This window comes from Pundamilia nyererei, unplaced genomic scaffold (assembly GCF_000239375.1).
Source record: "Pundamilia nyererei isolate P.nyererei 1_Seehausen unplaced genomic scaffold, PunNye1.0 scaffold00024, whole genome shotgun sequence".
NCBI classification, from domain to species: Eukaryota; Metazoa; Chordata; class Actinopteri; order Cichliformes; family Cichlidae; genus Pundamilia; species Pundamilia nyererei.
In genome coordinates, this window is record NW_005187425.1 from 349,702 (window position 1) to 374,673 (window position 24,972).

Consider the following 24,972-nt stretch of genomic DNA (forward strand, 5'->3'; position numbering starts at 1 on the left):
TAGGTTTATATCTGGGACTCTCCACTATTTGACCTTAGAACTGAAGAAGCTTCTCGGATGAGAGGTGAAACGTCTTCAAGTAACTTAAAGAAGTCCAGACGCTTTTCTTTGCTCCTTTGACTAAAATAACATGATAAAAGCTCATATGACATACAGTGTATCCTGAAAAGGGGTGTAGTGGAATTTAAAAGTAGCACATTTGCTGGTAAAAAGAACAACAAAAACAAAACTGTAAACATTTAAAACGAGTGCAGAGCTTTATCTCTATTCTCTCATGAAAAGGTTGATGGAAGGAAAAGATTAACATTAATGACACATTTATTGATTCATTTTATTTTGGGCAAGATAAGAAATTTCTTCCTTTTTTTTGTTTGACCGTTTTATTTTAGGCTAATTGTTGCACCTTCTATCCACTAATGCTGCAAAGCCAGTTTTGCTTTTCTGCCTTTTGACAAACAACCCACATTTTTGCTAGTTTTTAATACCAGTTGTTATGTAGTGTTACTATGTGGTGCATGTGCCAATCACTGGTAAATTTCTTATGGTAGTCTTTCCCAGAGCAACTGTGAGTGGTTGGGTATGGCAGTTTGGTGTCGCCTCGATGTTATAAGCGTTTCATCACAGCTACCAGTCTTTTTTGAGTGGAAATGCATGAAATCGGCTGTAGATTGAGTGCTGGCACTGGTGGAACAGGGTTATTAGAGCGGAGCAGAATGGTTTAAAATAGAATACAGTGACTTGTGACTCAAAAAGAATGTGTGATAATAATAAAGGTTGCTGTTTTTGAGTGATTATTACACAAAAAACATCTGTATAAGCTTTATAATAAAGGTGAAGCCGAATATCAAGTATAAACCAGCTTATCAATATTACTAAGAGGATGTAAATAATATATTGTAATGATGTAATGCTGTAATATAATACACGACTCTGCAGTAATTTCTGAGTATCTAATACTTTGCATTTCATTAGAGTAACACTTTATTATTGACATGCAAAGTTTTTGTAGCATTGTTTGTATTGCATTTACTATTACAGAATTACAAAATGAAAAGCTATTCACCTTTTCAAATTATTTCTACTAACCAACAATGCAAAGTGCAGAAAAACAAACTGATTAGTATACATAGACCTACTTTGAGTACCTGAAGCTAAGTCGCCACTTTCACTCTTACCTGTATTTGTGTAAATGAATCTAATTCATGCCAAATGGATACATTTTAACTGTGGAAATATATATATTTTTTAAAATTAGTTCATTTATAGGCTACATATTTTTAAAACTGTAGAATGTAAAGAATCACTAACAGCAATATTAAATAAAAGATCGCTATTGCTCTTTTCCATATTTACATTCATCTAGTTTCATTTTGGACTGTAGCAGATAAAGTTAATTATTGTTTCCATGTCCATTCGCAATCATTTGTTCTGTTAAAGCCTAATTTAACCTTTTTGTTTTTCAAATGTCTGCCTGCATGTAGAGTAGTCAGAACACAGGGTCAGCAAAAAAGTGACAGCTCGGGAGCTGGACTCAAGGGCATGCTGGTGGGAGTATGAGCTGCAGGTGATAATGTAGTGGCATCACACCGAGAGGCCAGTTTGCAGTTCACAGCTTGAAAATGTATTCCTGGCTAAAATAAAACAAAGTCAGGGTTTTGGAAAGTTGACAGTGGTCAAACAGTAGGATTCGTTCCCTCGACATGCTGATATCACCACATGGAGAAAAACTGTTAATGTTTAATAAAGCAGAGCAACACCAGTGGCGCTTGCTGAGTTTCTTTTGAGGGATTTAATTCGATGTGTATTCTGTGCTCTGCCATGCACGGAGCTCGAGGACTCGACACTGAGAGTGAGTGAACTGGAAAAGGAATATAGGGAACTGTGATTAAATTATACAGCGTTGCACCTCGCAGTGTACGTAGAGTATCCCTCTTTGTCCTAAATTGACAGCAAAAACTAGGACAGCTGCAGTAAACACCTCACAATGAGGAAAACAAAGATGGATAGGAAAACAGATTGAGGAAGAACAGGGGTAATCTCATTCTGAAAGGAATCCTCTCAGTCCACTTTAGTGGCTGTGAGATATGATGAATAATCACTCTGACCAGTTTAAACAACGAGACAGGATTTGGTATTAAAAGTGAGGGAAGCAGAGAGGCAGCGGTTGTGTCTTCCGGCAGAGGATTCATTGATTTATGCAGTCTGTGTTGTCCACGGCTGGTTCCCTCCTTTGTTACCCATCTGTGCACTTGTGAGTGTGATTCAGCTCAAGCAGCCAATACCTAAGTGGTGTAAACTTCACAGTGTGTGTGTGCATACACGAGGCAGTGACACAGAAAGAAGAACGAGGGTGTCTGAATGTAAAATCTCACACTCTGAATGATAATGGATTTCCAGTTTCAGTGCTGTAAGCGAGAGCAGTTAGATCACTAAAACGTATTCTCTTAAAATTATGCTCTCCTTCCCGATGTTTTGCTCCACAAGGGCTGAACATAAGAATACATTTCCCACTATTACAGGGCTGCCAGAGCTGAGACTGGCATCTTCACATGTTAAAGATACAGCACAGTAAAAAGTGGATACATCGTACATCGGCAAAATGTATGTAATAAAATCTGTTACATGCAAATGCTTTTATCAGCAGGCGCCCGCTGATCCACACCTATAGTAAGAGCATGTTGATATACCTCAGTGTGCCCGAGTCATTCCTGACATCTGATATAAATTATCCACCCTCTCACGAGCTGCCCTGAGCAGTGGGTGCACAGCAGCGAGGACATTAATATGGGTATCACAGAAGCTGATGCTGCTGCTCTGCTCCCTGCATGATGTTCATTTTATTTTCACCAGGTACAACCAAAGCGCTCCTGTCACAGTAAACACAGCTAGGATGTTTATTTAAATTCACAGTGCTCCCTTCCTGATTTCTTAGTTTTTTTTTGTCACACTAACAAGTTTACATGTTAATGTTTTTCTAATATTATACAAGATAAGCCAAGTAAATACAAAACACCCTTTTTAAATGATGAATTACCTTATTAAAGGAAAAAAGTTATCCAAACCTGCTTCTACCCCAAGTAATTGTCCCCCTTGTTAAATCATGAATTAACTGTGATTAATCCAATTTTTTGGAAAACAGAGTTCAATTTCATTAACCACACACAGGCCGGATTACAGCCAGACCTGGGGACGCTTTGCTGCTTCAGGACCTGAATGATTTGTTTGACTGATGGATGAATTTTGTTCTCTACCAGAAAATCCTGAAGGACATTTTTGGGCCATTAGTTTGTGCCCTGAAGCTCAAGCTCACTTGGTTTATGCAGCAGGACAATGATCCTAAACATACCAGTAAACCCATCACCAAATGGCTAAAAAACAAAACAAAATGAAGGTTTTGGAATGGTCTAGTCAAAGTCTGGGATGAAATCGTATTGACTTGCTTTGGTGTGACTATTCATATTCAAAAACCCTGCAGTGTGGATGAATTAAAACAATGCTGCAAAGAGGAGTGAGCTAAATGTTCTTGGCAGAGATGTGGAAAGACTCATTCCCAGTTATTGCAAAAAGGCTAGAAAGGTTTGGATAGACTTTAAATGATAAATAATAATTTTAAAACTGCATTTTGAATTTATTTGTGGTATATTTGTCTAGTATTAACATTTGTTTGATGACCTGAAACATATAAGTGTGATAAATGTGCAAAAAATAAAAAATAAAAAGACAAACAAAGTAAATGTTTTTTCATACCTAAAATGATCTGGACTGATTGCCAGTTTGGCCTAATTACTACCTAGCTTTATTTTATACCTGTGTGTTTCAGATACTGGTTGCTGATTGGTTCAGGTAATTTTTTAATTAGTTCAGCCTTTCATTTTTGGGGACGAGGGTCTATTTAAGGTTTTTGATGTCTGATAATCCATTTGTGCTGAGCGCTGCATTTTGTGCCCTGGAGGCAGGAGCAGCACTGAAAGTTTAAACGTAATCTGGTTTGAGCTGAAAAAGGTTATCATTCAGTTTTCACTCGATTAAGCCACACAACACAAACTGCCTCTTATATTGTTATATACTAAATAGCAACACCAATTAAATACAAGTTGCTTGCTTGCTAGTGTTTAACTGATACAACTTTGCAATGATAAAGTGGACATGATACTTGAAGCTCTTTATTCTGGTGTACATTTTAATTAAAATGGTATTTATAGGGATGCTAATGTCTTTGGTAAATAGTATAGTATGTGTGGCACAAGTAATGAAAACAAAATAGCTTATATTTTTATCAGTTTTCTATCTTGCTGCTCTACGTCTCTTTTGCATGGTTCACTGCATCCTCTTCCAGCTTTGCCCAGAGGGAAATCTAAAGTGTTTTAATGGTTTGGGTCATGTCAGGAATTGTCAGCAGGTAACAATAAATTGCTCCCCCCTTATCTTTACCTCAAACTAGTAAATCAGTGACCCACAAACCCTGAGTGTTCCTTTCTGTGCTGACTTGATAGCTACGTTTACCATCATGTCACGATCTGTCGATTTTAATGTTATTTTGGGGAGTTTTATTCTTTCTAGCATCTTGTTAGGGTGTCTTGCTTTTATTTCCTGTTTTGTTAGTCCTCTATTTCTGGTGCCTTGTCAGTAGTTTTCAGTTATTATCTTAATTAGTTTCTTCTGTGCTCTGTTAACAGGTTGTTTCCACTCTCCCCGACTACCTCCCATGTCTATTTAGAGCCTCATTTTACTTCCTGTGTCCCTGTTGTCTTGGTCTAAGAAATTTGTATGTACATCTGCAAACTGCACTTCATGACAAGTCAAATCTTTGATTTGTAGACAACTCAACCTACTGCCTGAAACCCAGCTGCCAAGATGCTTCCAGTGAGCTTTCCTCTGTTTTCTTAACATTAACAATCACAGTAGCCAATCTGATCCAATTGAAAATGGATATCCATATATATTGGCAGTATATCTGCCATTGTTTCAAATGGTTACTCACAGTTTTCCTGTGCACAGAAAGTACACGCTATTTAACTTTCCCAAAGTCCCAAATAATTAGTTGTTTGGACAGCAGCTACTTTAGAGGCAGTTGCATTGAGATATAGAAACTAGCAGACTTGAAAGACTTCATGCTAAAACCAAGACTTTGTGGACTTGATGTTGCTTGAGCATGCCAATTCTCAAATTCATTAAATCAGCTTATTTAAGAACTTAGACATGGACTTTAAAAAGAAATTAAAACTGAGCTGATTCCATTTAGTAATGAATTTTAAATGTATTTTTTATTTATATTAATAAACTTTTAATTAATTAACTTTTAAGCAGTTTGCAATATATGAACTTTAAACGAGATCTATATGATGTACTCCTTTACACACCATGATGCACCATTTAATCTGTCTTCATGGTGACCTTTTTAATCTTTGTCTGTTCAAGGCTTCATATTTCACAGAGGTTTGAAATATGAAGCCAGTGTGGAAATGCCGAAAGTTACACTTATTCTCATGGCTGCTTGAGGCTGTCTCAAAGTGAGTCAGTCCCCACAGACTCTGATGTTAAAATGGCACGTTTTGAAAACTGTTTTTAGTAAGGTACAAAATGTTTTTGGCCTCTATGGGTAGTTTCTATCTTCATAACAACTTTAGTACAGATGATTTTGATTTTGTGCATTGCATTTATAGTACAGTTTATGGCTAACCGAGCCTGAGAGCCTTAGCTAAAAAAGTGTTAGTCCTCTCCTCAAACCAATGGGCGATGCCATGTTGTTAGATCCATATATCATATTCAGATTATCTGTAAATGATATCTGAAACGCGTCTGATTTTAGGGATGAGGCAAGCGTGGTTCTTCAAGCGTACTTTCTGCATTTCCACAGTAGCTGATGGATCGATACTAACCTCCTTATTAGCTGTCTTACGTGAAGCAATTATAGATGTACACCAGGGATGGATCAGACCCGCATTTGGATGCGATGAGATGAGAGGAAAATTAATGCTCCCTCTTTGTTCCAACAACCAAGCAACACACGTGCACATTGTTGTATACCTAAGAGGCTTCAAGCTTCAGTGCAGTTGTAGATTACACTGTTTATCATCGGAAGAGGTAGTATAAATCAAATTAATTATGTGTTTGATTATACTGCCAGGAAAACATGAAGCAATTATGTGCGTCAGCGAGGACACAGAGTGGCAGCAACTCCCATCTCATCCCACCCTGTTCCTTGGATGCAAGAATTAGCATCATTCATGATGGAGGCCGAAGCAGATTAAAAGGAAATCTACATAACAAAACAAACAGCGGACAAGTCAAAATTACAACATCACAAATAAAAGCTGCTGACATGTTATTTGGAAGCTCAAAGGGGGTTTTTAGTTAAAGGAGAGTAATGGCTACACAGCATCGAGGTTGCCTGGCTCTGTTCGATTGTTCAGTAGTTTCATTTTTTAAGTTAATCACTAGATCGTTTTCAGAGTGTGAACCTTCCATATAAGACATGCAAGTATGAGCCGTAGATGCATTTGCTTTGATGAATTCGCTTTAGAAATGTAAAGGGCTTGCATGAGCAAATCTCACCGCAACCCCATTACGAATGTGTCAAACTCACAGTGATTTATCATGTTTCAGACCTTGCATTGGGACTTGCTTTGAGCAAATCGCTTTATGAAATCATTAATTACATCTCGTAGTCCTTTAAAATGATGCATGTCACAGTCAAAACGTCATCGCTAAGCTCATGCAAAGTGAATAACAGTGCACACGTAGAAGTCTGACAGCACACATTTCTGGAATTTGCCTGCCAAGCAAACAACATCTGTTCGTGTCTCACTGATTCAAGCTCCAAGTCTACCCTGACAACTTTTTCTTTTTCTCCCTCCACCTGGATCACCGTCCCTCAATCATTGCACTGGCCTTATATTTATCTCTCATTCTACCCACTAGCTTTAGGGGCCCTTCAGAGGAGAAGGGGAGTCCAATTTGTCTTTACAAGTTGGGACTACACTTTCAGCCTCGAGTGGAAGAGATAGATGCCCGATAGAGTTCTCTAAAGGCTTGTTAATAGCTGATTGGAGGAAGAGCAGGGAGAGAATAAATGGACACAGACTTAAAGAGAGAAGAAGGAAGTAATTCAAGATTGAATGTTAAATTGAATAATAAGAGTTTAATGGAGAGGAACCAGTACGAAGTGCGAGCAGGAGAACAGGACTGCTGTATCAGCTGGATGCCTGCTGATTAGCCATTTTTACTCTGGACTACAAGGATGTGCTGCAGTGGCTTTTACACTTTTTTTTGTCTAGGGATCTATAATCGTAAAACTTGGAACAGACTGTAGAAACTTGCTAAAGTCTGGTTTAAATTAACTGTAGGCACAGCCTGGTCATCATTTCACACCCGTGGGGGAGTGAATAGACATTTGTTATGTTCTGGTGCTTTAGGCAACAGTCAACTCACTTATAATGCAAACAATTCCAGACAGTTGGTTATTACAGTTGCCAAGGCCCAGACAAGCAAAAGAGAAGCTACTTAACTCATGTCAACCGAAGTCTCAAAAGATATTCATTTCTTAGTAAATGCTTCGCTCCTTTGTTGTACTTAACTGCTTCTTCTTATATCTCGCACGTCTACTTGCATCTAAACATCTCAGTGATCTCTAGTTTTGAATCACTTACTTATTTGAGTCTCAGCTGCTGCTCGGGTTTTGATTTCCAGGTGTTTGGAGCTTTGATTGATTGATTGATTGATTGATTGATTGATTGATTGATTGATTTATTTATTTATTTATTCCATTTATTTATTATTTTTAATTCCCGTGCCATCTTGGATGATTTCATTCCCGTTTTGCTTCATGGCTTTGTTTCTGTTATTAGTAGCTGAAGTTCCTTCACTCATCCTCCATCTGTTTCTTCTTTGGTCTTGTCTTTTTTTGTCTTCATGAGTCTTCTTGAACCCATGTTCAGTATTTTTCCTTTGGATTCCCTTGTCTCCTTCTTGTTAAGTGTTAGTATTAATGTCTGTATTTCTTGTTTCATTTTGTCCGGTGTTAGCTTTGCTTGCTGTTTGTCTCCCTCCAGTTGTCTTCACATTTGTCTCGTTAAACTTCTATTGACCATTTTGATACTTTTGATTTTGATGCTTCTTTAGTTTGAAAGTCTGCCTGCAGTGTACAGCATTTTGGTGCTATCCACATTAAACCCTGTAAAAACAGAGGAATCACTGTATGTCTCATTTTCAAACTACAGCTTGTTAAATTTTATTCAGCTCTGAGGTTTCTTTTTGTGTGTGTTATTTCCATCTGCCACCTGGTGATATCAGCGTAGAATGTCACAGGGATTTTTATTTTATTGTATTATTTTTATATTACTTTTTATTTGATTTCAAATGCTAATTTGTAAGTCGCCTTGACTACATCAGAAAATAAGCTCAGTGGGAAATAAACAAAAATGCCACGTTTACATTTTTTGATGATCATCATAAAATATTTTAATTGATTTAATTTGATCTCCACCACTAAACTTCTGTGTTTGGCATGATGCTTTGAATAGCCTGGACCACGTCCTTGACTTCTGTTGACTTGTTTAGTTACTTGTTACCAAATATCATAAAAGCTTCAAAGTTCAGGAGAGCGGCATTTACTTTTGTGTTTTGTTGCAGATGTTAGTTTGTTTGTTTGTTTTTTAATCTTTCTGAAGCTTGTGTAAATACAGAGCTCGTTTCAGGCATCCAATCAAAAGCCCTTAAAAAATTAGAACCCCAACCCTAAAAACCTGTTGACTCTGTGATGAGGGAATCACAAGTGAAAAATGCTACGTCATTTCAGGGCTGTAGGACTTGCTGCAGCAAGCCTTTATTCCTGATTTGTGAGCTCACTGTAGATCCTGTGACCTTACAATGCTGTCAACAGTGCACATACTGAATTTTAAAACATAAATAAACTTCCCGACTATGATATCTATACCCTTGCTGATGCAGCACAGATAGATATCAGTGGAAACATTGGAAACTGATGTAACTTTTAAATTCTGTAAATCTATTTATTATCAATTTAAACCAGATTTCCATTATAATTGACTAATGGGAAATGTAATACAATAGAACAAACACAATGAGAAGTACAGGCGAAAGGAAAAATGCTTGAAGGTCTTATGACAAAAAGTCAAAAGGGTCAAAATGTGATAATTATGAAAAACTACTGATATAATTCACAACATAAAAGAATGCAGTGTTTCTCAGCCTAATTTTTTTTTAGTTTCTCCAACTTTTCAGACCTCTTGCAAATAATTTTCTTGCAATTCTAATAAAGAAAAAAAAAATCAGCTTTAGCTTTTAACTTGTGATGAGGCAGAAAGTTTGGAAACCACTCTGGGCGTTCTACAGCTGTGTGTTTACAGATCAGCAGTGTTCACCTGCAATCCTTGCTACAGTTCTCCTCTGTGATCCCGTCCTCGTCTTCACCCCAGATGTCCACGGCAGAGAAAATCAAGGCCACCAATACAGCAAAGCAGCACACCAAGGCAAAGATCACAATGCACTTCTGCTGAGACTGCAAGAAAGAATAAAAAACAACAACACTTAAATTATAAAGGCACATTTTCTGCTCTTCATCGCTACTGCAGAAACACAGCCAAAGTTCTTCAACCTTGGCTCCTATTAGCCGTCTGGCTGACAGAAGTGATTTAATGCCCAGCTCAGCGGGTCACTGGATGATAGAGGAGAATTGAACACCAACATGTAAGAAGTATGACCTCGCAAGTTCTGACTTTCATATAATCCAGAAACAGGAATGAGAAGAAAAGAACAAAAGATATACAAGGAGGTGGTTTTGTTTCTCTCGCTGTCTCTAATTTTTTAAATTTATTTTTGGTAATATTTATGGTCTCATGAATTTCAACATCCCATATAACTCAGAAGAAAATAAAGGTCACCTGAACTGTGCAACATGCAAATATGAAGTTTGACATCAAAGAATCTGTTTTGCTTGTTAATATTAATCAGCCCTTTGGAGAAATCACAAAGCCAAAATGTAATTTTGTCCCATGCATTGCTGACCAATTACAGTGTGAAAGGAAATGCAATATCTCTACCTCATCAGCCAAAAAGCCCCTCTGGGTGCAAATCTACTCTGAAAAAAGAACACTATCCATTATTGTTGACAGGAGGAGGAAACGTTTCTTACTAAGAATATTTCCTTGGGGATTTGTCGACCTTTGAAAGACCCGGCAGTAGCAAAATAACTGTACAGTTTTCTGTTTACCTCCTGAAGATAAACACACCAGAAATGGGATAAAATGTATAAATAATTATAACCAGATTTGTTCCATTTGCTGTTGTTTAAACATACAAGATCTAAAATTGCATGACCCCCAGGAAGTAGAGGAAATTACATAGTACCAGCTCAGAGGTCATGGTAAACGTATCTTGTATTTTGTGTCTTTATATGCCACAAAGCATTTTTGTTTAATTCAACACATTTTCACAGCATCATATTAAATACGATGTCACCTCTGCATTTAACGTGCAGTGAAAGCCAAGATGACTTAGAAATGTGTGTGGTTCTGGTGATTATGATGGATCTATAGAAGAAAACTATTTAGGCCAAATATTGCACAAGCTTAAAAAATGATAATAGAAAAGACCTTTAAGACCATTTCAGACCAGTGAAATTAAATTAAATATGACACATATGTAAAATACAATAGTGTAGTCAACATACACGTAGTTTTCTATATCGGCTCAAAAGTTCCTACATCACGTTCATTTGCTGTCTTCTTAAGCCTTTGTTTGTTTGTTTGTTTGTTTTTTAAAAACCTGCTGAAGGTGGTTCAAGTTTCTTTTTTCTCCTCAAAAAATAGAACAAAACTAAACAAAAAAGCAAATGCATAACAACTGTGCTGTGGATTTTAGCAAAACGTTTAGTATCCACTTTGGATGCTAGAGAGAAGAAGTCCCGGGGACCCCTCCAAACAAGCCATACTTGTTCATTCTTTTTCTAAATGTATTTTTATAAACTTTAACATTTAACATGCTAATTGAGGCTTGTGGACTCTGAGCTCTTGGGTTTCTGCAATTTCTCTGATCATTGCACGGTCTGAGCTTAGGGTGAATTTACTGGGACATCCCTGGGAAGATGGTGTTGACACACACCCGAATGGTTCACACCAACAACCTGCCTAAATGTTTGCCTTTATAAGCAAACCTCCAGCAACGACCTGCGCTGGGGGTCACATCTGCTGATAATCAGTTAATTAAGTGCAACTGATTAGCACCACCACTGCTGTTTAGCCCCTTAATTCCTATAGAAACAACAGGGGTGCACTCATTTATATCTATGCCGCTTAACCTGCATAGATTCCTATAAAAACTTGACTATAGATGTCTAGAGATAAATATGTAATCATGTGGCTAGTAGGCATACTGTACATGTTTCCAACTTCTTATAGTGTGTAACTCTGTAAAAGTTTTAGTGATATTGAAGAAAATAATTCACGATATAAAAATGAAATAAAGAACAGTATTGATTTTTGCTTGAAATCATATTACAACACTCTACTAGTCAGTGAAGAAAAAATATTCAAATATTTATATCAGTATGTTAAAGATTTTAATCAACTTTACAACCAACAAGCAGTAAATGGAACATTATGTTTCTACTGTAGTCTCAAGGTATTGACTCATTTACAGAGAACTGCCATAGTTATTTGTAAAATAATAATAAATGCATCCTGATTCCGAGAAACCAGCCAGAAGAGCCAAAATTAATTACCCTTGAACACTTGCACAGCAGATCACTAGCACAGTCAGCTAAACTCTCTGTCTCCAAAGAGAAATGTTATATCACAGACCATCAACCTCTGCGAGCCACACAAACACATAGCTTTGGTTGCTGTAGTGTGTTTATTGTAGCTAGAGAGATGAATGCCCACAGGTCCTCAATGTGGGAATTAAATTAATCTTTGAGCCAGTCAATGGAGCATTCCCAGAGAAGCAAAGACACACTAGCTGGGATATTCAGCTTCACACTCTCATTCTCACACAACTATCTGTCTGCGCTGATGTCTGCCATAGGAATGGCGTTTTCCACTGGTGGATGAGATATTACACGTACATGTTCCATTTAAACCATAATGCAATCAGTTTACATCTTAGACTGACTGAGGGTAGCGACATACATCGAGCGGTAACTCAACAACTTTGCTTCTCAGCTTTCTCTTCACCAGGGCAGACTGGTACAGCGTCCACATCACCACAGCTGTAGCTGCAAACCAACTATAAAGACATTAAAGGCAGACCTGGCCCCAGGTGTTACACGTGCTGCTGATTGATATCCATCATAGATCTGCAACAAAATAACAAGCTGAGAGGGAGGCAGGGTACAGACACTATTCACTGTAGCAATGTCTGGCAATCCAATCCTGGTGAAATATGGAAAGATTTTCATGGTTCCCATTTAATCCCCAATTTCCCTGCAAAATAAGTGCATGCATTTTACTCCTCAGACTTCCCCTACACACAATATGCTTAATTTCGTTAATGTAATAGGGGGTTAAAACGGCAACAATCGTTGCCGGTGGGATTAAACGGGTTTTAGCAGCTGATGATAAAACACTGTTCTATACTTCCCACATTGCCGTTTCACTGAAAACTGAGCGCCGACACTGCCAGTATCATCTCTAAAACAATAACTCTAAACAGACGAATCCCACAAACAAAATTTCCAGCTAAAATATACAGACTTTTTTTCTGTCATCGCTTTCAAGAAGCTTTTTGGCTGTTTACAGTGATGGTTTTTGTGGCTTAAAAATTCCAATCTTATACCAGAAGCAAAGATAGCCTTGAGTGACTGAGGGGGGAAAAAAATCATAAATAAGATGATTTAATGAAATTGCTCGCTGGATGTTTTAAAAAGCTCCCCTGAGTCCATCTAAAAAAAGCCCGTGCAAGGTGGATGGCACAGTGCCAGACTACACACAAAAACAAACACACTCTACACCTCATACTGTCTCCTTGCCTGCTTTTTGAATGCACAAACACACATGCAGACACAGAAGTAAAGGCCAGAGAAGGTGGATGTTTATAAGTGCAGATCAGAGGCAGATGTTTTAAACAAAACTGCCTGTCCTTTCCCCCTGCAACTATCTGCCAAAGCTCTTCTTAGTTGTTTAAAGTTTGCCCTTTTCTATCTTTTGAAAAACTGGCTTATTCTACTCATCTTATAACCTTTAAAAACTCTGCTGTAAAAAAAGTTTTACTAAAGTGTGGGGGTTATCTAAAGTAGACACTATCTTTCTTAAGTCCTACTTTTTTTGTACTGCAGTGTCACACTATAGTATGCTGAAGAAAAGCAGAAAGACGCTAGAAATATACAGCAAGCTGACAGTTTGTGAAGGCATATGATCCCTGCGGCTTTGGAAGCACATTTAAGGAAATCTTAAAGTGCGCCTACAGAGAAGCAGAATGAATTTCTCCACAGTACAGCCAGAGAAAAGTTTGAGGGGCCCAATTATCCTCTTAGGACTGTTTCCTTGTTGTCAAGGGAAGGGGACAGGAAGGAGCCATGTGGCTTAGAGGGGAAGATAAGTTTACACCATACAAACATTGCAACAGAAATATGGGAAAGCTATCAACAACAAATCCTGGTATAATTTGTCTAATGAGCGCTTGGAGTGCCGCAGATGTCGTGGGGATGTTAGGAGGGAGAAGTCAAAGCTCATCACAAGCCTGCAGACATATTTCAAAGGATGTGCAGTTATGTTTTTATCCACTTCAATTCAGTTTTATTTATATGCCATCAGTTGACAAGGTGAAGACCCTGCAATCCTAGAGAGAGAACCCCAATGATCTGAGACATCTATGGTGACCAGCTGGGAGCAGCACAGAGAGAAAACAAAACAGAATAAAACACTACTGGAAAAAAGTATGCAAAATGAATGACATACAGTAGTGGCATATAAGCACATGGGAAATGAAATGGGGAGCGAAGTGCTGCTTGCATCAGGAAAAGTCCTGCAGCAGTCTGTGCCTATAGTAGCAGAACTAAGAGATGGATGGTTCTGGGCCACCTGATTCAGCCCAAACTATATACTTTACCCAAAAGGATAGTTTTAAGCATAATTTTTAAAGTAGTGAAGGTGTCTTAACTGAAATTAGAGCTGCACAGGAAGAGGCCTGACAGCTGGGGGGCTGCATCTCATTCTACTTTTGGAAACTTTAAGACATGATGGGGCCTGTTATTCAAGTCTTTCTGTCACTTGGTAGGCGAATAAGAAAACCACTAGACTGTGGAGCCAATAATTAGTGATAAAATATAAAATTTAAAAATATGTTAGTTTTTTGAGGAGCGAAATGATGACAAGTGTCCACTGCAGCCATTGTCTGTGCTTCTCGTGCATTTTCTCTTTCGTCTTCAAGATAACTTTTAAAGCAATCAGCAGCCGATGCAGAGTGTGTCTTTGAGGTCTATGCATTGGTTAAATTCCCACAATCCTCTAAAGCAGGGGTCCCCAACTCCAGGCCTCGAGGGCCAGTGTCCTGCAGTTTTTAGATGTGATCCAACAAAGCTGATTCAAATGGCTAAATTACCTCCTCAACCTGCCTTGCTGTTCTCCAGGGCTGGTAATGAACTAATCATTTGATTCAGGTGTGATGACCCAGGGTGAGATCTAAAACCTGCAGGACACTGGCCCTTGAGGCCTGGAGTTGGGGACCCCTGCTCTAAAGTGTCTGACTTTAAGTTCACGATGCAGGTCCTGATGAGAACCTCTGAGCAACCTCTTAGGTAGCCTAATGAATGAGTCCACATGTACTAGATTTTGAGACAGAACTTCAGTTTAATCAACGTAGCCATAAATTTTAACATGCCAAGCTGCTTGAAATACAAATGTGAGAAAATACCATTTTAGTAGTAATGCATATTCATAATGGTCATCTAACTCCCCAAAACAAAAACAAACAAACAAATAAACAAACAAACACTGACACTATAGTCTCTGTATGATCTAAACATATTTTGGTACTTTTCCATCACTCTAACACCGCTTTCTCCACATTACACCACAATGGATGAATCTAGTAATCACATTTGTGATGAAACAACTGTCTTAAGTGGGGAAAAAGCTGTTGTGCTTCAGGCTCATGCCTCAGGCGAAAGCAGATGGTTCACACAGCGGCTGGAAATTCAATAACTTCACATGCTAACAGTATTCACGCAATATACAAAAAAACCTCTCACTATTGTGTTTTTTTTTTTTAACCTTTTTTTGTATTTTTTTGCTGACAGGTATGAAAACAATTCATGAATTCTTAAAAACAGTTTATTATTTTGTGGCACGAAAGCTTAACTGTGTTAGACATCATAATGTGAACACCAGTGTCATCGTGCTGTGATAGAGGAAGAAGGTCTGCATGTATTTCCCTGTAGTATAAAGTGTTACCTTATTTTCACTTTTTTCTTTCAAAATTTCACAAGTACAGGAGAAAGCCACTAAAAACTGCAACCAAATCAGTTTTACACCCACACACAAAGTCTTCAAAAACTGCATGTCTGATAGGCCACTAATCAAAACAAGTTATGACATATGAAAAGTCTAAGCTTTACAACATTTTTATCAGGCTCACCTTCAAGCAGCAATTCCTTCTGTACCAAAATATATTTTTTAATATAGTCATATTAATTTTTCTTCCAGCCCTTCAGACGTCATAAATATAGGAGAAAGCCATGTGAAATTTCAGCGCTGAACACATTTAAGCTTTTATATTCAATTATAATTTTTTTCTATAACCTTTAAATAATTTCTCGTATCCTGTGTTTACCACTAGTCTGAAATCTACTTTAAATGTCTTTGTCTGTAATTATTTCTCTGTCTTGCAAAATGTTCAGATAAATAAAACAGTAGCAACAACAACAAAAATAACCTGTCTATCTCTGAAATGTGAATCCAGGATCAACATTTCTGCACACAAACACGTAGTCAGCAGCTTTATGTGTTTGTGTGATGATGTGTGTATTTTGTACAGTGGCTTTTGAAAGCTAGAGCTGCACAGGGACTGACTGTAAAGAAAAAATAATATCAGACGGTGTACTGCCATGCTCTCCAAGTAAGTGCTGAGTGGGTGAATTTTTATTATGATCGTGTGTTTCTGTGTGTGTCTTGGAGCTGTGAGCAAAATGCTGGGAGTGCAGTTCATTTCCAGTCACCTATGTGCTTCCTCTCTCTTTTACTTGCTTCTTTTTTGGCTCTGTGTGTTGAGATAAGTCAGGTTATCACTCTAGTTGTGTAGAGTCTGACTTGGTATCTCTTTCTGTGCTGTCGGCTCTATTTTGAGCTCTGTTTCTCTTTCTTCTTTTCAGTGTATTCATCTATCTTTAACTTTATCTTTCCAATTATCAGGGGAAAAAAAGAAACAAGAGAAAAAACTGTGACATTTTCTTGTTGAGCTAAAAGTGAAAATTTGACAGATTTAAATGTGCTTTCTGATGGAGAGTTAGATGAGCAGGACAGCATCACCAGCGACACAGGCTGGCTGGCACTCATTTATTATACAGGCAATTAAAAGGGTATGGCCATAGAAATCTAATATCAAATTGCTTGCCTACTTGACCTTATCACAGTCGTTTATGCACACAGAGTGCTGAGGCGAGGGTTTGAGCACACACACTCACATATACAGACCACCCATACAAACTGTTATTTGGTCAAAATATGCATAAACCTGGTTTAATGTGTACATTCTCTGTTTCTGGTGTGAACAAAAAGCTTTTACTACTTACATTTGTTATTTAACTCTCAACATTTTACTCTATAACAGCTGTTTTGTAGAACTGCTGGCACAACACAAAACGACTTTACCTAAATCTTTCATTTGATGCTGGTTGGAGTATTCTAAATTACTGCATGACAGAAATGATAACACAAAAGACAAGGTGTGCCAAACATCCCGGCTGTCCCCTACTCATGCTTATCTTTATTTAAACGCAACACTGTCATGGAGCTTGGTGTCTGTTGTATTTGTCCTATTTGTTACTCTGTTAGCCTTCTCATGTCTCATTTATAGTCATTTCTTTCTTTATTTTGGTGATTGCTTTTCCTGGTGTATCTTCTGCCTCCTCATGTCTTCAGTTTTTTTCCTCTTGTGTTTTTGCTTTTTGGTTAAACTTAATTCCTGTACTTTTCCTTACACACTTAAAAGTTAAAGTGACTTATTAATTCGATTCAGTTTTATTGAATAGCGCCATATCACAACAACATTTACCTCAAGGCGCTTCATATTGTAGGATAGACCCTACAATAATACATATAGAGAAAAACCGAACAATTATATGACCCCCTATGAGCAAGCACTTTGGCGACAGTGGGGAGGAAAAACTCCCTTTTAACAGGAAGAAACCTCAGACAGAACCAGGCTCAGGGAGGGGCAGCTATCTGCCACAACGGGTTGGGGTACTTAGTATTTATTATTATCAAGTAACTGTCTGTAACAGAATATACTAATACATGACCATACTTATTTCTGTCTCAAATACCTGTTTTTCTGGTTCGTCTGTGAGTGCTGGTGATTCTAACTGTGCTCTTGACTCTGCCACAAAGTGCTGCTTGCATTTATTAGCAGATAATCCATCTGTCTGTGCTGCAATTTGGTCAGTATATGAAGGAATTCTGTTCAGAGGCAACGCTGGATGATTTTATGCTTCATTTTTAGGAGGCTGTCTGTCTTCATGAGTGCAATAAGTCTTTTTACTGGTCTGTGCTCAAGGTGACAGCAATGTATTACTTTATGAGATGATGGAAATTTATCAAAGCTGAAAAAAACCCTTCTGAAGCAATGCTCAAAGTCAGCTTTCTGTGTAAGAATAGTGGAAATATTTACACATTTAGAAAAACATTCAGGTTCAAATTGAAAGACTGAGCAACATTCAGGAGATATGCTGATGTTTTACTGATGTTGCTTTTGAAAAGCTGGGCATGCACATAGAAGACAGACATAGAAAGGAACGCAAACTGACAAGGCAGTGACAGCTAAAATGGACTTTGGTAAACAATATGATCAGCATTTCTGAAAGTCCGTATGCAAACTCCTCTAGCATGCATTAATAGAGTTCCTTAATAAACAAACAAATATAACGCGAGTGTGAGACAAGAAGCAATTTAACTGAATATTCGTGATGAACATCGCAGCATAATGTAAGGAATAGTTTACTAAAAGCTACATTTCAAAACTAAAATGTGTATTCCCTCTAACAGGGATTGCAGCAGACACAGTTAAAAGGTTAGCTGAAAGGCATGTCTTGGGCATGCCTTGTGGTAATTTCTTTAAACATTTTTCAGGAAGAGTTCTCCGGGCTTCTTAAAGACATTCAAAGCTCTTTTTTGGATGCTGGTTGCTTTTGTTCTGTTCTGTGTCAAGCTGATCCAACACTACTTCAGTAATGTTCGGTTTGGGCTCTGAGAGGCCAATCAATGACTGATATTGTTCCATTGTGTGTTTTTTTCTAATCAGGCATGCTTTTACTGCACTGGCAGTGTGTTTGGGATTATTATAATACTGAAAAATGAAGGTGTTGCCAGTGAAATTGTTTCCAGATGGGATCCAGATGGTGGATGAAAATCTGATACTGGTACTTTTCTGCATTCATAATTGCATCAGTTGTGACCAGATCCCCAACAACACTGATTTAAATACAACACCAAACCATGACAGAACTAATGGCTGTAGACACAGTTGTACCGCTCGCCTGATCTCATCTGTACAGACTGAAGATGATTTGAGCAAATAACTTTAAATTTAGTTTATCACTCCAGTGACTTGAAGTTCAGATACTGTTTATCTGCTGTAGATATTTTTAGGATTTTCTTTCGTTGTCCTCTACTTGTCCAGTTTCCTAAAAGGACACATTGCACAGGATGCCGAAAAATGGCACGTTTTGGGCTAATGGCTCTCTGAGAATCACCTTGGGATTTTGGTACTTGAAATTTTTTTTTTTTACGTTATCTTTGGAATTTTTTATAGATTCAAGAAATGGTAAGTGGCAAACTATGCCTTTGTAACAGGCTGCTAGTAAAAATGCCTTGTTACAAGATAAAATAGTTTTTGTTGCAAATTCAAGTGTGGACAAAATACTGGTTTACCCTTTGAGTTAAGTGTATTTTTTATGCTTTTTATACTTAAAAAATGTCCATAGAACATTTTTGATAGATCTTTAGAAAACCTGGAGAATTGCTGCTCAACACCATTTTAACAATGGCAATGGAAATTTTGGGCGACTCAAGGCTATCGCAATGTACTAATAGAGATCTGTGATTAGCATGATTGCCCCAAGCTGTCAGTGAACTGAAAATGTGTCTATCTGGATAAAATCCACTGGCTTATAAGGATCCATTTATGGTCCGTTTTTATCTGTTGCATGTGGTAAAAGGTGTTAAGGTAGACAACTAGCAGTTTTCTTGGTGAAATTAAACACCTGTTTGTTGTTACTTTATTGTAGGTAGTTAATATGTCCTTGGAGCTCTTTGTCAGCTAAGATCATTTAATATTAGACCATACTTTGTTTTTTTTTCCTTTAGCAAGACTGAGGAAAAAGTCAGAGAAGCAACATAATTAATCAGATTTTCTATCAAAAAATGAGTGCTTTCCTTCAATCCTGCTGCCACAGTTTTCACCTCTGAGCTGTTGCCTGCTCCTGCCTTTTGGAAAGTGACATCAAGTGCTCCTCTCTTGGGAGACTGAGTGTTGTTAGAGACTGTCTGCTCTGGTCCCTGGAGTGAACCAAGAGCTCAAAGTGCCAGCTGGATGAGTAGTGAAACAGTTCTGCCTTTAGTGAAGCACAACCACAGAAGCTTTCTAAAGATGTTATTCCATAACGACGGCGACCGTGGCTCAGGGGGTTGGGAAGCATATCTGTAACCGGAAGGTCGCCAGTTTGATCCCCGGGCTCTCTGTCCTGGTCGTTGTGTCCTTGGGCAAGACGCTTTACCCTACTGTTGGCCAGAGGGGCCGATGGCGTGATATGGCAGCCTCTCTTCTGTCAGTCTGCCCCAGGGCAGCTGTGGCTACAACCGTAGCTTTCCTCCACCAGTGTGTGAGAGTGAATGAATAGTGGCATTGTAAAGCGCTATATACATCCAATCCATTATTATTATGAAGCTCTCTTGTTGTCTAGGTGTTTGAATAAGAGAAATGCACCAGGCCATGCTGTGCAAAGTTGGAAACAGTTTTAAAGAACTAACCATAAAGCCAGAGCAGGAAATATCTTCAAGAGCACAGAGTAAATTGAGTTAACTTTATTAAAGAGTGCAGTAGCCGGTTGGCTGAGAGCCTTTTTTCCATATCTGTTCAATTTAAAAAAGGAGTGATCGCCTCAGCTTGACACCTTTAGTCAAATAAAAGAAAGGAATGGATGACCAGATTCTTGGCTCTTGTTCTGTAATGGCTGGAAGACCAGGGGCTACATGTCTTTGAAGATTTTCCACTATCACTCTGTTTGACTGCTCTGTCAAGTCTTGTGCATGTATGGATTTTCTCTCATTCGTGTTAATGTCTGTGGAGCAGGAACTGTTCTTAGAAACACTTCTCGCTTTAATGAATTTAACTGGTGAGACGTCACGTAAGCCATACATATGCAGTCATATGCACACAATAAAAGCAGGACATCATCGGCACTGAACTCATTTTGCATTTTGACAGTGATCCCAACCAAACAGCCACTGTCTTAAAGAGTTATTATTTTACAAGAGTCCTGCAACAGATGATGTGCCCCTCAACCCTATCAAGGAAGTTGGAATTAAATGAAGCAGTAGAAGCCTTATATCAGATGATATTTGGACCAATCTGCCTACAGGAATCCTAAAAAATACCTGTAAGTGCATCTGTGTTGTTTAAATATGTGGCCACTAAATTCTTATTTGACTGTAAGATGTTAAGTTGCCTGTAGATTGTTGTTTTTAAAAGAAGAGCATATTCCAGCTGACAACAGGCAAAAAAGGTGTTGTAAATCCTGGACACACTGACGGTCCATTACAGCCAAACACAGAGAGACAACTACACACTCTTACATCAACACCTTCAGCTAGTTTTGTGTCTTCAATTAATCTGGCAAGAAGATGCTTCTACTGTGAGAGAAAACTGGAGCACCTGGAGGAAATCCACATACTGGAGATGCACGAGAGGATACAACTCAACGCAGAGAGGTCTCAGCCAATTTGAAGCCTGTACTATGAAGCAGGATTTGGTGCTTAAATAAGAACTTTATAACTTGCTTTTTTTGACCCTATAGCTACAAGGAATTTTATATTTTCTATGAGCCTTCATATAACAATAATATCTTAAGCTTTGGGCTTATTGTAGTTACATAACATTTTATTTCATTTATAAAAGCTTCTGTAAGCTGCCCTCTTACTCATAAGGGATTGCCACAGCAGATGGAACCACATATTTGATTTGGCATAGACCTTTTACAACGGTTCCTGAAAAACCCCACCCAGGGATTTGTGTCTCTTCCTGGTCTCAAACTAGATTTACTAGAATTTATTGGGTTAGGCAAACATGTTAACCACTGCACTATTTTTTCCTTTACAATTAAACATCTCCTGCAGCTGTTAGGTGGTGCTACTTATTTTTGGTACAGCTTATCCATTTTTGTTGTTTATCATTGAAACAACTACAATAATGCACTAAAACTTAAATTCACGTCCAAAATAAACCAAACATACAAAATCACAAGACATAATCAAACAAACATGAAGAAAAAAAAAAGAGAAATATTGCTAAAATATATTTAAATAAAACTAAAATGGTGTAAGGTAAGGTACAAACATCACAGACTGATTTTGGTTCTATTACACACTTTTGATGTTTTGTACCTGAAGCCTGAAGGAAGCAGTTGAAATTCTCTATGCCACGCGTGTTTCTAGCTCTCCACAATAGCTCAGACCTTTCGCAATACTTGCTGCTCATATACAGCAAGTTACGGTGACTGTGGGAGACCTAATACATTTTTGGCTGCCCTCACAACTTTTTCAAGTTTATGCAGTCCCTAGGTTTTAACATTGCCAAACCAGGCAATAGTGGAAAATGCTAAAACTGATTCAAGAACAGACTTCTAAAAAACAAAACAAGACATCATTCTATTATAACTTGCTCTATCTGTCCATGTTTGTGATGGGATATACGCTGCCACTGCTCCACTTTCAACTGAACATCATCTTAATTCAATGGGAATCTCTGGGTTGTTAACCATATACATACAACTACTTATCCAAGTAAAAAGAAGATTATGAATGATTATGAAACTGCATAAGTTCAGAGGGGAAGATCACTCATTTGCCTGCTGTCCATTGCTCTAGTCCAATCACTTTCACACCTGCATTCTCTGAGCCAATCGGCCTCCATTCTGTGTGCTTCAAAGCAAAAACCCATCCAAGCTTCCATCTTCATCTTCAGTGTCTAAACTAGGGTGGACTGGTCCTAATTCCTACCACCACTGGGATTCTGTTCTGTCATGGTGGGTCATCAGTCTAATAGCTTCATTGAATTCTGTGTCTCAGTAAATTACGTTCAGTTCTTCAGCACCATCTCTCCTTACTGAAATGTTGCAGTTGCTTCTTAGTACTGGTAGTACAGGTTCAAACCCCAAACCATCTTGTTGTAAGATGATAGTGGTAACCGCTATACCACTGTACCCCATTTTAGTACATAAATCTTTTATGTAATCTTATTAAAGTTAATTCATGTCAACAAGAAAGAAAAAAAAAGCTGCTGAGCCTCTGAGGTACTGTAATAAGAAAAACACACATAATTTACTGTTTTACTGGAAATGCCATTGTTCTTTTGAAGTCTTTTTTTTTGGCTATACTGAGTTGCAAACATGATTCATTCATAATGTTCATCCAAACAGCTTGACATTTTGGGAAATATGCTCATTTGCTTTCCTGCTGAGAGTTACATGTGACGATCAATATCACTCCGTGTCTGTGGGAAGGAGAAAAGTGAGCTGAAACTGCTAGGCTGGCTCTGTCAAACTCAAAATAACAGGAACAACAATAATAACAGAGCTGTGGGGATTGTAGAGACCACAACATATGAGTGCTCTGCTCTGCATTTGTTATGATAATCACTCGATGTCGCATGTCCCGTCATTGTGCCTCTGTTACTGCGTTGCCTTTCTATATGGTAATTACAAACTGTGTCATGCTATGTTGCTGCTTTTTGATCCTGCCAGCTCAGATGTGACTAAAAATCACTGTGGTGCACCCAAGAGTCCCGATGGCCTTATGCACACATAGCATAAAAATGGATGATGGGATTTTTATTTCTTTTACTCTTATAGCTTTTTGGCAGGAGATGCATGTTTTAGTCAATGACCTATGGTGCGCTTTAAATACATCTTAAGTAAATAAATACTGGAATAAAGATATCATTGCACCATTATTTTCCTCTATCTGTCTTTCTGCCTCTGTACAGCCGCACATATTCATTTTTGTTTTTGGTTGTGCTAACAGTAAGAGCGCCTGGCTTAATGCCAACTTATGTCTCTTTCACTTTCAGCCTGAATCCATCACTGGGGCCAATCAATAGAAGAGGAACATCATCCATCTTTAAGGCAGGTACACACACAAGACAAGAGTATGCTCTGGAATACAAAGTGGGCAGAGCAACAGTTAAATTTCACCTTAATATTTCAGCTAAAGCAACAGGGTCACAATTCTCAAATCTAATTTTCTACTCTAACAGAATGAAGAACTGCTTGAAGCATTTATAATGTGAAGAATAGCTGTGATTTGTAGCTACAGTATTTAAAGGCTAAGCAGTAGAGGCATATTTGGCTCATTTCTGGCAGAAAAATGGCCACGTTGTTCCTTTCTTCCATTTGGTTTGCAGTTGTTTCATTAAAGCACAAAGGCTACATCCGCACTATTTTGATTTGAAAACTGCGTTTTCGTCTGAAAATGCTCCGCATCCACACTAGCTTTTTTAGTCGTTGTCACAGAGTTGCGTGTCCACATTGAAAACGCTTACGTTCCAGTACTGCGCATGCGTGAAACGCAAGAAGATTCTACCTGCCTCATTTCTGTCTGCCGCTTATTTACTTTCCGGGTATTTGAAATGTTGCAGCAAAATGTTGAGGAAAAGCACCAAGTTTTTAAAATGGACTAACAATGGGGTGGAGTTGTTGCTGCGAGTAACACAAAAATATAAAGTTGCAAAAGCGAGTGAGAGTTAAAGAATTTGAAGAAAAGCTATCTGGAGCATGTACAAAGTGATATTAATCTTTAATAGGGCTGTAAAAATAGAGAGCACACAAAACAACTGCTGTATAATACCCTTTGCTATCTTAGTTTAATTGCTATCTTAGTTTAATTGGTCACATGCCTGCATCATATGACTGACATGCTTCATCATTTTAGAAAGTCTGCGTTTTCGCTGTCCACACTGTGACGCGAAAGCACCGTTTTTAAATGTCTGCGTTTTCGAGAGCGTTTTCCATGAGTGAAAACGCCATCTCAGTGTGGACGGGAGGCCAAAAAATATTTTAATGAAACATAAAGTAGTTTAATGAAACACATGCATTAAAGTACACCCATTAAAGTACAGTTATAAGTCTATGAGGGCAATTAAACTTCAGTAATGCATTTTCACTTTGTTCTGAATAAGAAGTCGTAATGAAACCACTGTTGTACACTCAGCTACTGCTCAGTGCTACCATGAACCACATAAATGAACTCATTATGCATTTTACATTCACTGAAAGCTGGAGGGACAAGTAAAGAGAGAAAACTTTCTAGTCAAACCACAAAAAAACATCTACCACCCTAATTCCAAAAAGTTTGGTTCACAGTTTAAAAAGTAAATGTAATGATTTGCAAATTTGATAAACCCAAATAGGCTTGCTAGGTACTACATTCCGGAAACACTGTCCAAAATGTAGCTAAACCCATTTTAGGTTAGTATGTTTAATTATTTTATTTTAAAATATATACTTTTTTAAGGCCATTGTTGGTTTTA

At 38.0% G+C, this 24,972-nt stretch overlaps 1 protein-coding gene across 1 annotated transcript in view; it reads right to left on the reverse strand.

Annotated features, from left to right (window-relative positions):
* The window catches only part of LOC102192090 (inactive phospholipase D5), a 55,346-nt gene that overhangs the window by 15,005 nt on the left and 15,369 nt on the right, over positions 1-24,972 (reverse strand). The window contains exon 2 of the mRNA XM_005727302.1: positions 9,384-9,520. Coding sequence (XP_005727359.1) covers positions 9,384-9,520 — 137 coding nt within the window. The remainder of the gene's footprint in view (positions 1-9,383; positions 9,521-24,972) is intronic.